This window comes from Heteronotia binoei, chromosome 17, assembly GCF_032191835.1.
Source record: "Heteronotia binoei isolate CCM8104 ecotype False Entrance Well chromosome 17, APGP_CSIRO_Hbin_v1, whole genome shotgun sequence".
In the NCBI taxonomy this organism is placed as follows: Eukaryota; Metazoa; Chordata; class Lepidosauria; order Squamata; family Gekkonidae; genus Heteronotia; species Heteronotia binoei.
The window spans coordinates 45,029,518-45,045,189 of NC_083239.1; the positions used below are offsets into that span (position 1 = coordinate 45,029,518).

Here is a 15,672-nt window from a genome sequence, read left to right on the forward strand (position 1 = left end):
ACAGAGGGCAATCACAGACAATAGCAATGCCCTGGCACAGTCATAAGAACATAAGAGCATAATAGAAGCCATGTTGGATCAGGCCAATGGCTCATCCAGTCTAACAGTCTTTTCAAGTCAGTACTTAATAAGGAACCTACTTTGCGAATCATCTTGTAATCCTATATTGCTGTAACTATATTGCTGTAACATTTTTTTTGCGTGCTTTGAGATGTCAATAAAATAATCAAATCTAACTTTCTCATTTGGTAAATAAAAATTGGGAATGGCTTAGTTCTAAACTAAAGACGGAAATATGTGGAATGCAGGCCTGGTGGCTGCTTTGATAGCAAGGCAACTTTGGTAGGAAGTAATTTGAAATGGAGAAGTAGTGGGAAGATGCTTACCTTTTCCTCCAGCACTACTTTCTCCCCAGCAACTCCTTTTCAAATTGCTTCCCTGCTCCTTATTCCACATATTTTTGGCCAGCTAAACAAGCAGCAGAAGCTGCCCCTCAAAGTGGTAGGGGAGGGACAATAGGAGATTGGTTGAAGAGCTACATAATTCTGTAATTATTTGAAGAAAATAATTTGAGAGAATATAAAAGGTGAAGGAGATTCTTAAACTGCTGGGTGAGGTTATCGGATTTGGGCTAGATTGTCACCAATATGCAGAAGACACTCCGTTCTATCTCCCATTTCCGGCTGATCCCAGAGAGGCTCTAGAAACCCTGAAGCAGTGCCTGGAGGTGTTTTTGGAGTGGATGCAGGCTAATACACAGAAGTTTAATTCCAAGATCCTGTGCTGCTAGTGAATGCAAAGTCTGACCTAGGATTTATGGTGTCAGTTGTTCTGGATGGGATTGCACTCCATTTGAAGGAACAGGTCTGTAGCCTGAAGATGGGGGGCTCTTAGGCCTAGGCCCACAGCTAGGTATGCAGTTGGCAGATGTGTCCAGGAATGTGTCCAAGAACTGGCCCTGTGGTGCATGCCCTGGTTACATCTAGATTGTGTTAGCGATGAGCTCTACAAAGGGCTGCCCCTAAGAAGTGTTTGGAAACTTCAATTGGTGCAGAATGCTGCCACCAAGATGTTGACTGAAGTGGGTTACTCCAGTTTTGGCCCATCTATACTGACTCCCTGTTTGTTTCTGGGCACAATTGAACATGCTGGTGATGACTTTTAAAGCCCTATGTGCCTGGGGTTTGGGACCAACATACCTATAGTATCATCTACTCCCCGTGAACCTGCCCAACCATCTGGTACCAGTGAGTGAAGCGTTTTCTGTTTCTTTTGGTACGCCCTCAGTGATCTCACCTTCCTACCGAATGTTTTGTTGTTCTATGCCTTTGTATATATTTTGGCCTTGGTTGCAATGTGTTGGTTTTAAAATGTGATTACGTTGTATATGTTTTAATTTGTCATCTTCCTGGATGGCGCTTGTGAGGGCAGAAAGATGGGTTATAAACATTGTAAAATAAAGTTATCACATTCATATATTACAGAATGTAAGCATTCTCCCCAGGGGATGATTTGTTACAAACTTTATTTGGTTTGCATTAAATGAAAAGTTGACAGCATTTCATATACAAGCCTGCTTTAACTTTTTTTTTAAGTACTCAGCCTTACTGTACTAACATTGTCCTGCTTCCTATATCAAGTAGGAAAAATAATTAACATACAGTTGGGACAAGAAGAAGGCATAGCTGTTTATTTCCACCACCACCCCCACAACACACACACAGGCACACAAAACCAGAGTTGCTACATTGGAACTGGATGCCCTTCATTAAGATCTAGCAATTCACCTACTCTCCTGTGTGTGTTCGCTTGTGCTGGGCCAGGTTTGATGACTGGGAGAAACTTTTCCCACACACGCTACATGAATATGGCTTCTCTCCTGTGTGCGTTCGCTTGTGCTTGGCCAGGTCTGATGAGTAGCTGAAGCTTTTCCCACACACACTACATGAATATGGCTTCTCTCCTGTGTGTGTTCGCTTGTGACAGGCCAGTTTTGATGACTGGGAGAAACTTTTCCCACACACGCTACATGAATATGGCTTCTCTCCTGTGTGCGTTCGCTTGTGCTCGGCCAGGACTGATGAGTAGCTGAAGCTTTTCCCACACACACTACATGAATATGGCTTCTCTCCTGTGTGTGTTCGCTTGTGACAGGCCAGTTTTGATGACTGGGAGAAACTTTTCCCACACACGCTACATGAATATGGCTTCTCTCCTGTGTGCGTTCGCTTGTGCTCGGCCAGGACTGATGAGTAGCTGAAGCTTTTCCCACACACACTACATGAATATGGCTTCTCTCCTGTGTGCGTTCGCTTGTGCTTGGCCAGGTCTGATGAGTAGCTGAAGCTTTTCCCACACACACTACATGAATATGGCTTCTCTCCTGTGTGCGTTCGCTTGTGCTCGGCCAGGACTGATGAGTAGCTGAAGCTTTTCCCACACACACTACATGAATATGGCTTCTCTCCTGTGTGCGTTCGCTTGTGCTTGGCCAGGTCTGATGAGTAGCTGAAGCTTTTCCCACACACACTACATGAATATGGCTTCTCTCCTGTGTGCGTTCGCTTGTGCTCGGCCAGGACTGATGAGTAGCTGAAGCTTTTCCCACACACACTACATGAATATGGCTTCTCTCCTGTGTGTGTTCGCTTGTGACAGGCCAGTTTTGATGACTGGGAGAAACTTTTCCCACACACGCTACATGAATATGGCTTCTCTCCTGTGTGCGTTCGCTTGTGCTCGGCCAGGACTGATGAGTAGCTGAAGCTTTTCCCACACACACTACATGAATATGGCTTCTCTCCTGTGTGCGTTCGCTTGTGCTTGGCCAGGTCTGATGAGTAGCTGAAGCTTTTCCCACACACACTACATGAATATGGCTTCTCTCCTGTGTGCGTTCGCTTGTGCTCGGCCAGGACTGATGAGTAGCTGAAGCTTTTCCCACACACACTACATGAATATGGCTTCTCTCCTGTGTGCGTTCGCTTGTGCTTGGCCAGGACTGATGAGTAGCTGAAGCTTTTCCCACACACACTACATGAATTTGGCTTCTCTCCTGTGTGTGTTCGCTTGTGATGGGCCAGGGCTGATGAGGAGCTGAAGCTTTTCCCACACACACTACATGAATATGGCTTCTCTCCTGTGTGCGTTCGCTTGTGACAGGCCAGGGCTGATGAGTAGCTGAAGCTTTTCCCACACATGGTACATGGATATGGCTTCTCTCCTGTGTGTGTTTGCTTATGACGGGCCAGTTTTGATGAGCAGCTGAAGCTTTTCCCACACAAGCTACATGGATATGGCTTCTCTCCTGTGTGCATTTGGCTGGCCAAGTGTAACTGTCTTAAGGTTGCCCCACCTTCACTGTATAAAGGAAGCTTTTTTCTTTGGGAAGCATTTAGAGTTCTATTCTCTATCATTATGTTCCCATCTTTTAAAAGTAGCTTGTCTTCTTCACTTTTGTTCACTCCACTAGGCATTAGCTGCTGCAATGTAACACTATAAGAAGAAGCATTTGTGATTTTGGATAGAGACTTCTCTTCCACAACATCTTTTGGTTCCTTACTGTATATTCCATACTCAGAATGCTTCCATCTCATATGTTGGCTGAGGTAGTGCTTGGAAGTGAAAGCCATTTCACAACAGGAGCACTCATGACAGGTTATATCTTGCAGCAATATCAAGCGTGAATTCTGGCAATGCACTATTTACAAACAAAAATCCCCCCCCCCATTTTTTTTTGTAATGCACATTGAGTCTCACAAGACAGGGAAACTGTATAGTAATAAATAAAATAATTTTTGTTTTTTCCTCAGTTTTCCTACAATATTTCTTAAACTTCATTTGGTACGATTGCTTTGGAAAGACTGTGATTGAAGGACCTTTGCATGCAGTGTTCTCCCTAAGCTGAGTTAGCATGAGCTAGCTCACAGATTTTTAGCCCCCAGCTCACTTCTGTCTTAGCACAGGAAGGGTGAGCCCAGAGCACAGTAATGTATGCAGTAGCTCACAACTTTAATGCCAGTGGCCCACAACTTTAATGCCAGTAGCTCACAAAGTAGAATTTTTGCTCACAAGACTCTGCAGCTTAGAGGCAACATTGTTTGCATGCCAAATAGATGGAAAAGTGCATTCTGCAAGTCTTGACACCTCAGTGCCATTTTTCTTGCCTCAGCCACCATGGGCATGATCTTCTCATCACCATTTTTTTAAAAATCAATCAATAACTGACTGTCACTACAGTGTAATGATTTTAACCATCTGTTCTATTGTTACAATCTACCAGTTCCCAGTTTTCATTCCTTTTTATTTTTTAATTACAATTGGGAACCAGTAGATTACAGCAATAGATTGTTATTAGCAACCTGCCAATTACTATTTTTAAAGCAAAAAAAGCCTTTAAGAGAAGGGAAATCTGGAGAAAACTGCCATGTAGACACTACTGTTACCAATGCAAATTCCTCTGCCTTCACAGCACTACAAGATTTACACGAAGAACTGTTGCTGCAAGGAAACAGTCAAACTACAATAATCATGAGAGCACATTTCCAGTTGTTTCTTCCACAGTTATTATTTGTGCTTGGAGGACCCATAGTTCTCCAAGATAATGTAGGAGTATAATGTAGGAATGTAGGAGTATAATGGCATAGTGTCATAGCTATTCATGTGTTGACATATTTTACAAAATTATGCATCAGTCTTAAAGGGTGAAAGAAGTATTTTTCCTTTTGCTATATAAATGCATGTGGTCGCATAAGTAGTCCTTAAAAGAGTGGCTCAGCTTCCTCCCCATGTATGTATGTATGTATGTATGTGTGTATGTGTGTGTGTGTGTATATATATGGAATAAAATATCTATTCCCCTAAATAAGGGCTAGCTGCTATGAAAGAAATTCATTTGTCATCCTTGGAAATGCCTTGAATCTACCATAGTTTGAGCAGGAACGCACAGGAACGCAGTTCCGGCTGGCCTGGTGTCAAGGCGTGTAGCCTAATATGCAAATGAGTTCTTGCTGGGCTTTTCTACAAAAAGCCCTGTGTAAAACAATGGTGACATCGGGGTGTGGCCTAATATGCAGATGAGTTCCTGCTGGGCTTTTTCTGCATAAAAAGCCCTGGCTGTTCTAATGTACCAATTTATTCACCTCTATAGCAATACTGAGCACAATACACCTCTGTACAAAAGCATAATACTGAATATGCTACTTTTAAGGGACTATGATGTCACACTTGAGAAAGTTCTAAAGTAGTAGTAGACTTCTCATTTTGTGTTAGGTCTTTCACAAGGACTTTCCATCAGACTGTGCTACAAGTTTTCCTCAATCAATTTGGTTTCCAGGTGTGTAGGGGTCTAATACAGATGGGCCATAGGGGAAGGGGGCTTAAACTTCCCCTTGTGTCATTTTTCCAACCTGAAACAGCTGCTGGAGCCTACAACATGCCCCACTGTGGAAACTTTGTCAATTGTCAAAAATTGAGACTCCAGTGGAACAAATAGCAGCTCCCCCAGATTAGGGAAATGGAGGTGGGTTTAAGCCCCATCTTCCCATATTCCAGTCTGAAATAAGACTCCACACAGCTAAAAACAGAGTTCTCAGTGAGAAACACATTGTCTGATACAAAGTCCTGTGGTAAATCCAAACAAGATGGAAGGACTCAAGTGTATAGATAGGCCATGAAAGTAGAAGTTCCATGCACATTTTTGGAAATGATAGAAGCTGTTAAGCGATAGTTTCAGCATGTGCCACCAACAACTGTTGAGAAGATTAGGTTATGGTTTAGCTAAGTTTGGGCTGAATTATGAACTGGGCACATACTGCAACATACATATCAGTTCCATTATGTCCAAAATTTGACATTAGTTCTCTTAATTAACCATATAACTTTACTATATAAAATAGTATTTTAAAGGGCATAAGAACAAGAAATACTTTCTTTATCCACAAGCTCTGGCATATTTCTCGTACCAATGTTAACCTGAAGATTACATAAAATGAACAGAAAAATATGCATCTACTAATGAATATGTAACTACTAATGTATTTACACAGTCACTTTTTGCAACTGCATATTGAAAGTATTCCATGTTCTAAAACTATAGAAAAGACTGGTATGCAAAAACTGAACACAGTATCATCTGGATTGCCAATTTTTTTTAAAGGAGGAGAAAGCACATTGTAGAAACTCTAGACTAAATGCCTAATGTGGAATCAGCACATTTTGAAAAAACAACAACCCAAAACCCTGCATTATATCCATTTAGCTGTAATGAAGTAGAATTAATGTAATACCTCTTTGTGATTTCCATCTTGATCCCCACTTGATACAAAGCTCCTTTCCATATTCTTCTCCATACCAAACCAAAAGCTCTGAATGAAGGAATATTATCTTACATGCTCGGTAGAAAATTTTACCATGATACTGAAATGCAACAAGGTTTTGTTCTTCCTCATTCCTGGCACAGTTAACATACCTATAAGTGCAAAGTTAAGAGCAAGACTCATAGCCAGGGAAAAGTGGCAACAGAAAAAACAGTGAAGATTGCACTTTCGATTATTCTTATTGTAATATTCTGCTGTAATATTTCAAATTAAAATGTTTCCAGACTTCAGATATAAAGTAAAATATTATAACCTATATTTGAGCAATAAGCACAAAGTCAGCTTGCATTTAAAGAAAATACTGTAAGAACCAACATAAAATTGTATACCATAAAACAGCAAGCAACATTAACAGAAAAAAGTCAGTCACTAGTAGTATAAAAGAATAAAGTCTTAACTTGCCAACTGAAAGTTAGTTGATTAAATATTATTCAAGAGTTCTAGAGACAATATTCCTTAAACAGGACAGTACCACAAGAGAGAGGTAGAGGTAGTCCCCTGTGCAAGCACCAGTTGATTCCAACTCTGGGGTGACATTGCTTTCACAGCATTTTCACAGCAGACTTTTTTACAGGTTGGTTTGCCAGTGTCTTCCCCAGTCATCTACACTTTCCCCACAGCAAGCTGGGTACTCCTTTTACCAAGCTCGGAAGGATGAAAGTCTGAGTCAACCTAGAGCAGGCTACCTGAACCCAGCTTCCGCTGGGATCAAACTCAGGTCGTGAGCAGAGTTTAGGACTACAATACCGCAGCTTTACCACTCTGCGCCACAAAGAAGGTCCCAACTAAGTCATTACCAACTTAAGTTTTGATCATAGAGATGCTTAAAGCTCTTTAAGAAAAAACTGCTCTGTGAGAGCTGAAAAGGTTGCTCATGACATAACATTTATTTAATCCCAATCTGCATGATTTATTTAATTCAACCTGCATGATTTGTTTACCAGAGGTATACAGAGATACAATACAACAATCCCATTGTAACATACTCGATCAGGAGACACGAGTAGGGCAACATTCTTTATTAGGAGCACGTTGCAAGAGAGCGAACACGCGGGCCGGGCCCCGCTTATATACAATCCCCGGTACAGCCTACAGGGCAGGTCAGGCCAATCCTGACCTGTTAAACTTCCCGCCACAGCTGGTGATTGGCGGGGGACTCCGCGCTCTGCACTGGAGGCGCCTGGGACAGCCCAGTCGCCTCTGCGCATGGCGCGGGTTGCTGCCGATACACTACACCCCTCCCCCCCGGTTAATGAACATAGTCCTTGAGATATGCGGGAGGTTGGCGCTCCCTGGTGGACCGCCTGGGGAGGTCCGGTGGAGGCGGCACGGCTTCCGCTGCTGGTGCGTCGGTGGCCCGTGGCGCTGCCGGCTGCTGCAGGTCTGGTTCCGCGGGTCTCTCGGGCTCTGTTGGTTCCGGCGTGTCGTGCGTTGGTGTAACCGGTGTTGGGGCCGCGTCCTCTGGTTGGCCCCTAGTGGGCTCCTCCCCGGAACTTGCCTCTTCTGTGTCCGCAGGCTCCTCCGGTAGCGTGCGGCAGCGTAACTGGTCTATGTGCCGCCATAGTACTTGGCCCCCCTCTGTTGAGATATCGTAGTGGCAGGACCCCGTTACGCGTAACACTCAGCCCGGCACCCACTCGGGCCCCCTCGCGTAGTTCCGGGCGTATACGGGGTCTCCCACAAAGAAACCCCTGGCCGCGTCTCGGACCTCTGGGTTCTCGCGGATGTCTGACGCCCTGTCGGGGTGTAGTCTGTCCAGTCGGGTTATGAGCTTGCGCCCCATGAGGAGCTCTGCCGGACTAACCCCTGTGACCGGGTTGGGGGTGACCCGTTTATCGAAAAGGAACGCTGCTAACTTGTGGTCCCAGTCGCCCTGCACGATTCGGCTTAATGCTTCTTTGGTTGTGCGGACCATCCACTCTGCCTGGCCGTTTGTGGCCGGGTGGAAGGGGGCAGACCTTATGTGCCTAATCAGATATCGGTGGAGGAATGCCTGGAAGTCCACCGAAGTGAACGCGGTCCCGTTATCTGAGACTATGGTGTCCGGGATACCGTGTGTGCATAAGACCCTGCGCAGCGCACGGATTGCGGCGGCGGACGAAGTGGACCCTACGGGAATGACCTCTAGCCATTTGGTGTAGGCGTCCACGATGATCATGAAAATCTGCCCCTGGAATGGCCCCGCGAAGTCGATGTGGAGTCTCGACCAGGGCTTCCTGGTGGACTCCCACCGTGTGGCGGGGGCGCTGGGAGGCTCGGGCCGCATTTCCTGGCATGTCTGGCACCTGTGGACCCAGCTCTCAATCTCCCCGTCCATCCCCGGCCACCAGACGTAGCTCCTGGCTAGCGCCTTCATTCGGACTATGCCGGGATGGGTCTCGTGTAGGGATTCCAGAACACGCCTTTGCAGCGGGGGCAGGACCACCACCCTACTTCCCCATAATAGGCACCCTTTGTGGGCTGCTAGTTCCTCCCTCCTGGTCTTATACGGCTTGAATTCCTCCCCCATGTTCCCTTCTGGCCAGCCCCTCACCACCCAGTCGAGTACCCGTGCTAGTGTCTTGTGTTTTTGGATGGCCTTGGCAACCTCCGCTGCGTGGAGGGGCTGCTCCGGGAGGCTCTCCATTAGCATGACCTGGTGTGTGGGGGCGAGGTCTGGACCTACTTCAGGAAGTGGCAGCCGGCTGAGGTCGTCCGCGTGACCCATAGCTTTGCCGGCTCGGTGAACCAGTGTGTAAGTGTATGAGTTGAGGAATTGGTTCCACCTCAACACCCGCTGTGATAGAATTTGGGGGGTTTGTCGGTCTGGGGCCAACAGATCTAGGAGGGGCTTATAATCCATGCCAATAGTGAACCTCCGCCCGTACAGATATTCATGGAACTTTCGGACCCCCGCCACGATTGCCAGAGCCTCCTTGTCTATCTGCGCGTAATTGCGCTCGGCCGGGGTCAGTGTGCGGGAGTAGTATGCTACCGGTACCTCCCTCCCGTCCGGGAGTTGGTGCCCCAGGACTGCTCCCACCCCATAAGGCGACGCATCGCAGGCCAGGATGAGGGGGAGGCCCTCATCAAAATGGTGGAGCACCGCATTGGACACCAGGACGTCCTTGACCGCCTGAAACGCGGCGGCTTGTCGTTTGCCCCAAACCCAAGGGGCTTTTTTGTCCAACAGCCGGTGCAGGGGCTCTGCAAGGGCTGCTTTGTGGGGGAGGAATGAGTGGTAGAAGTTAAGCACCCCCAAGAAGCTTTGTAGCTCCGCTTTGCAGGTGGGGGTCGGGGCTTGCACGATGGCTCGGGTCTTTTCTTCCGTTGGGTGGATTCCTGCTGCATCTACGGCGAACCCCAGGAATTCCACCCCTGGGACCTCCAGCAAGCATTTCTCCCTTTTAACCTTGAGCCCCGCTGCCTGGAACCGGCGGAGCACCTCTCGTAGGCGGTTGCCGAACTCTTCGGGGTCCGGGGCGGCGACTAAAACGTCATCGAAGAACGGCTGGACCCCGGGGATCCCTTTAAGGAGAGCGTCCATTATACTCTGGAAGATCCCTGGAGCGACGCTTACCCCGAACTGTAGCCTCCTCACCCGGAAGGCCCCCCTGTGTGTCACAATCGTTTGGGCCTCGGCCATCCTATTGTCTACCAGGAGCTGTTGGTAGGCCTGTGCCAGATCCAGCTTCCCGAAGATTTTAGACCCTGCGAGGGCAGCCAAGACGTGGCTCACCACCGGCACTGGGTAGGGGTTATCCTGCAGTGCCTTGTTTATCGTGCATTTATAGTCTGCACAGATCCGCACCTCCCCGTTTGGCTTGATTGGGGTTACGATGGGGGTCTCCCAGGTGGCGTAGTCCACTGGCTCCAGGACTCCCTGGGCCGTGAGGCGGTCTAGTTCGGCCTCTATTTTTGGTTTCAAGGCGAACGGGACCCTCCTCGCCTTGAGCCGGATCGGCCTCACTGTGGGGTCTAGTAGTAGGGAGATGGCCGGCCCCTTGCAGCTCCCTAGGGAACCACCGAATACGTCCGGGAACTCTTGGCATATCTCCCCGAACCCTCTGGGCGTTAGGGTTTGCCCCACCCCCTCCACGCGGATCCCCAAAGGTTTGAACCACGCCAGTCCGAGCAGGGTGGTAAGCTGGCGCTTTACCACCAGGATGTCCAGCGGGCCGTAGAAGGACCCCCGCTCGACTTGCACCCGGGCCCATCCCGCGATTTGCACCGGATTCTTCTGGAAGTCCCAGAGTGTTAAGTCCGCCGGCCTTAGCTGAAGCCGCTGGCAGGGGCACAGTTTCCTCAGGGTTTCCTCGGCTATGATGGAAAGGGAGGACCCTGAGTCCACCTCCATTTGGCAGGGGTTCCCTTCTATGAGGACCGCCAGTTTAATTTTGCCGGGGGTGTTGAGGGGCAAGTTCAGTACCTGCGGGGTTGTGGAGTCTGCGGTGTAGAGCTCCGCCGACTCGTGATGTGCGGTCGGCCTCCGGCGGTTAGCCTTGGCTCGGCAAGCCCGTGCAATGTGGCCGGTCTTCCCGCAACTCCGGCAGTCCCAGGTCCGGTACTGGCAGTCTCTCCTGTCGTGGGGGTCACCGCAGCTGGCGCACTTGGTGGCGGGGGTTCTCTCCGCTGCTGGAGGCCGTTCGGACGCTCGGGGCCGTTGGGCTGCTCCGCTGGTTGGCCCAGCCGGGCGGCGCAGCTGGTAGGCTTCTCCTTCCTCCGGGCGGTTCTGGTCCGGCTCTTCGTGGTGGACGGCGTCTGTTCGGGCCTTGGGAAAGGTCCGGGAGGTCCTCTCGAACGCCGCGGCTTCGTTGAAGGCGTTCTGGAGGGTGAGCTCTTCCTTGGCGAAGAGCTTCTGCTGGAGCCTTTCATCTCGGAGGCCCCACGTGAAGCGATCGGCCAGGGTTTCTTCCAGCTGGGGGAAGTTGCAGTTCCCGGAGATCCTGCGGAGGGCCGCCAAGTAATCGGCGGCCGACTCTCCCGCGGCCTGGTCCCTCTTGTGGAACAGGAACCGACGGGCCACGCGGGATGGCTGAGGCAAGAAATGGCCTGTGAGGAGTCTTGTGACCTCCGTGAAGGACTTCTCCGTGAGGCGGGCGGGGCCCAAGAGACCCTTGGCGATCTCGAAGGTGGCCGCACCGCAGACGCTCAGGAGAACGTCCCTCTTCATGCTGTCCTCTGTGACTTTGTTGGCCCTCAGGTAGCATTCGACCCGTTCCAGGTAGGACTCCCAGGCCTCTGGATTCGCGGGGTCGAACGGCTCGACGTGACCGGTGGTTCCGCCCTGGGTGGCCATGGTGGCTGCGGCGGCGGTCGTGGCCTGGTGGTGCCCTTGGTCTCCTACGTAGCCAGTGAGGCTAGAATCCCACCTTCGTCGCCAGTGTAACGTACTCGATCAGGAGACACGAGTAGGGCAACATTCTTTATTAGGAGCACGTTGCAAGAGAGCGAACACGTGGGCCGGGCCCCGCTTATATACAATCCCCGGTACAGCCTACAGGGCAGGTCAGGCCAATCCTGACCTGTTAAACTTCCCGCCACAGCTGGTGATTGGCGGGGGACTCCGCGCTCTGCACTGGAGGCGCCTGGGACAGCCCAGTCGCCTCTGCGCATGGCGCGGGTTGCTGCCGATACACTACACCCATTTTCAAGCTACCTTCAAGTTAAGGAAGTTATAATCTCCCAGCCAAATATAACTTGACAGCACTGTTAGCAAAAGGCATTAGAACAGAGGTGGCCAGTGGCTCAGGAGCCACACTTTCACACATATTGTGTGGCTCTTGAAGCCCCCGCCACCCCATCAACAGGCTTGGAGAAGGCATTTGTCTCTTTAAATCACTTCTCCAAGCCAAGCCAGCTGTCAGCTTGGAGAATGCATTTAAAATTAAAGTTGTTTTTTTCCATCTCTCTCTCCTTTCCTATCTATTTGCAGGGCCAGATCAAGGAGGGGCAGAGGGGGGTGCTTGCCCCGGGCACCAACGGGGGGGGGCGCCGAATTGGGTATGGAGTCCATTGTATTCTATGGGACCATAAGATAGAATGGCCCATATATGGTGTGCCATTTTTTAATTTTGCCCCCCCCTCAAAAAACATGTAGATCCAGTCCTGTCTATTTGCTTTCCTCCCTCCCTGTTTTGCATCTTTCAAGCATCTGACATTCACGTCTTGTGGTTCTCAAATACCTGATGTTTATTCTATGTGGCTCTTATGTTAAGCAAGTTTGGCCATCCCTGTATTAGAACATTTTCTTACAAGCTATATGCTGGGGGGATAGAATTATATTTGTAATGGCAATAGAGCATCCACACCACATGAGAATTTTAATGATTCATTTATTTATTTATTATACTTATATCTCACCCTTCCCTGCTAGCAGGCTCAGGGCAGCTCACAATGAAATCAGCAGTAAAACCAGGGCTTTTTTGGACAGGAACGCACAGGAATGCAATTCCGGCTGGCTTGGTGTCAGGGAGCGTGGCCTAATATGAAAATGAGTTCCTGCTGGGATTTTTCTACTAAAAAAGCTCTGAGTAAAACATTTAAAATAATAAAAACAATAATCCAATTAAAACCCCATAATTTAACCACAAGATAGCAGAACAAATTCACAAAGTTCCCAGGAGCCATTGTGTATATGCCTGATAGAACAGGTGTTTAGGAATTAGATGATGGTAAGATCACCTAAGAATCAGAAAGATGGAACGCAGAGGATGGATTGAAGTAGGAGAGGCTGAGGTACCTGTTGCCTCAACCGGAGGCCTGGTGGAAGAACTCCATTTTACAGGTCCTGGAGAACTGTAATAAGTCCCACAGAGCCCTGATCACACTTGGTAGAACCTATTTTTTAGAAGATACTGGATTTAAATCCTGCCCTATACTCTGAATCTCTCAGAGTCTCAGAGCGGTCACAATCTCCTTTACCTCACCCCCACAACAGACACCCTGTGAGGTAGGTAGGACTGAGAGAGCTCTCCCAGAAGCTCTCCTATGAGAGCTATGGCTGACCCAAGGCCATTCCAGCAGCTGCAAGTGGAGGAGTGAGGAATCAAACCCCGTTCTACCAGATAAGAGTCCATGCACTTAACCACTACACCAAACTGGCTCTCTTATAGGGTTGCCAAGTCCTCTTCAAGCCCCCAGCGGGGGACTTTCGCGCTCATGTGTGATGTGATGTCGTCACCCAGAATCCCCGCCCAGACTTGGGGCTTGGCAGCCCTATTCTCTTATGCAAATGGTAGAGAGTTCCACCAGGCCAGGACCAGAGCTGAAAAAGCCCTGGCTCTGGTTTAGGCTAAGCAGATGTCTTTGGAGCCAGGGACCACCAGGCCTGTAATTATGGTAGGGCCCTGGGGAGCCCAGACCCCACCAATTAACCCTCTGTGTAACCTTTCTGGCCCCACCAATCAGTCCCCCATTGCTCGCCTCCACTCTGTTCAAGAGGCCTTAACCCCTTTCTTTCATCCAGCCTAATAAAAAAGTGCAGGGGAAGATGAAAGCTTGTGTTTAAGATCCTTGAACCTGATTCAGTATTCAACTAGCAATCAATGGCAATGGCAATGTACTGGCTGCATGGGCGTCCGCAGAGATGTCCCAGTTAGCAGGCACACTACCACATTTTGAACCAGCTGAAGTTTCTAGAGTAGAGTCAAGGGTAGATCTGTATAGAGTGAGTTGCAGTAGTCCAACCTGGAGATGATCATTGCATGGATCACCACGACTAAGTTGCAGAGAGAGAGGTAGTGAACGAGTTTCCCACATTTTCTAGGTCTCAGCCCTGTAATGACTGCTGCTCCACCATCGGAGGGATTTTAAAAAAAAGAAATAGCTTGATTGCTATAGTGTTAGAACATTATGATGATATATTGCAATAATGTACTAGTTTCCAGCTTTCATATCAAATGAAAATTACCCCTTTTCATTGCATAATAAATTATGCAAAAGGAGAAGAGAATCCCTTTTCATTGCATAATTATAAGAAATGGGTGTGTATCTGATACCTTTCATCATAGAATTCACAAAACAAAAACATCTAGAGATTTACTACCATTTAAAAAATTAAAACTGGGAACCAGTACATTGTTACAACTAATCAGGTTATAATGTTCTAGAAATTATCTGTTTCTAAGAAGCCCTTTGTCAGGAAGGAGAGAATGGTTGGCAGGAGCTATATAAATGCATATCTGCCCATCTACACAGCATCCAATGGCATCCACAGGTGCTTTGACCATTGTCTTTCTAAGAATAGCATACCACCACAGCAAAATGGGAAACAAAGAAACAGGACACACAGAGGATGACATTATATGAATGGTCCCCAAAACACCATTTGACTGTAAAAGGAAGCCATGGTACAGCAAAAACAATATAAAATATCTCTAATTGATTTCTCCAACTTCTCAATAACGTGAGAACTAATTTTGGCCCAGCCAAGCACCTACTAACTGTCAACATAATTGCATCTTTCAGAAATCGCTATTAGCGCTAACATACAAGACGGATGTTAGCTTGGCCTTCACTTTTATTGACCTCCAGTATGATCTTTAGTTCCAGTACTGTAAAGACTCACAGCTTCCGTTAGGGAACAGCCCATCTTCCCTCATAAGTGTACATCTCCCCAAAAGGGACTAAGCAAAAGTTTTCAAATAGCAGCTTGAATTTATACTGTAATATAGTATTCTTATGGATGTACTGACAAAAACACACAGTTCTGTCCCTCATACAGGCTATTAATGACTTTTCTTCACAAATACACATAGAGTTCAGTTTTCATGTCATCGGTACTATAACCTTTAAGCATCCTGTCCTTCTTTTAAAAAAAGAAATCTTTTTTTCTGATGAATACATTATTAGAACCACCCAGGATTCACAATGTGTTGTGAAGACTTCTGAGTTTGCCAAATGAATTGTTTTAAATTGTTAGATGGTTTACTATTTTGATTTAAAGTTGTATAATCTGTCTGGCTGCAATCATAAGCATGGATACCTTGGAAAGGACAATTAGTCAATGAGACGCATAAATTAATGTGCTTAGAATTGTAATAGGATTATATTAGTTTAAAATATTATAGTTTTCTGCTATAGGCCTTCTCACTTGATTCAGCAGTCTTTTCCTTATTTAAGTTGACCAGCATCTTTACCTCATCCAATTGGAGATAGTTTCATCCTTTCCATCAACATAAACATAGCAGTTTTGCCCCTTAGTAATCTGTAATTAAAAGCAGATATAAGACTTACTTATCAGTATTCTAGCTACATTATTCCCAGAGTGCATACAATACAAATGCAGCAACAAACCCCATGCTAGTTTCTGGTT

At 47.5% G+C, this 15,672-nt stretch overlaps 1 protein-coding gene across 2 annotated transcripts in view; it reads right to left on the reverse strand.

Moving 5' to 3' along the window:
• Nucleotides 1–1,759: 1,759 nt before the first annotated feature.
• LOC132586039 (zinc finger protein 271-like) overlaps nucleotides 1,760–15,672 on the reverse strand; it is a 29,742-nt gene continuing 15,829 nt past the window's right edge. For both annotated transcript variants that reach the window (XM_060257961.1, XM_060257962.1), the window contains 3 exons: nucleotides 15,497–15,564; nucleotides 6,288–6,469; nucleotides 1,760–3,700 (listed from right to left, as the gene is read on the reverse strand). In XM_060257961.1, coding sequence (XP_060113944.1) covers nucleotides 1,788–3,700; nucleotides 6,288–6,469; nucleotides 15,497–15,564 — 2,163 coding nt within the window. In that variant the 3' untranslated portion in view covers nucleotides 1,760–1,787. The remainder of the gene's footprint in view (nucleotides 3,701–6,287; nucleotides 6,470–15,496; nucleotides 15,565–15,672) is intronic.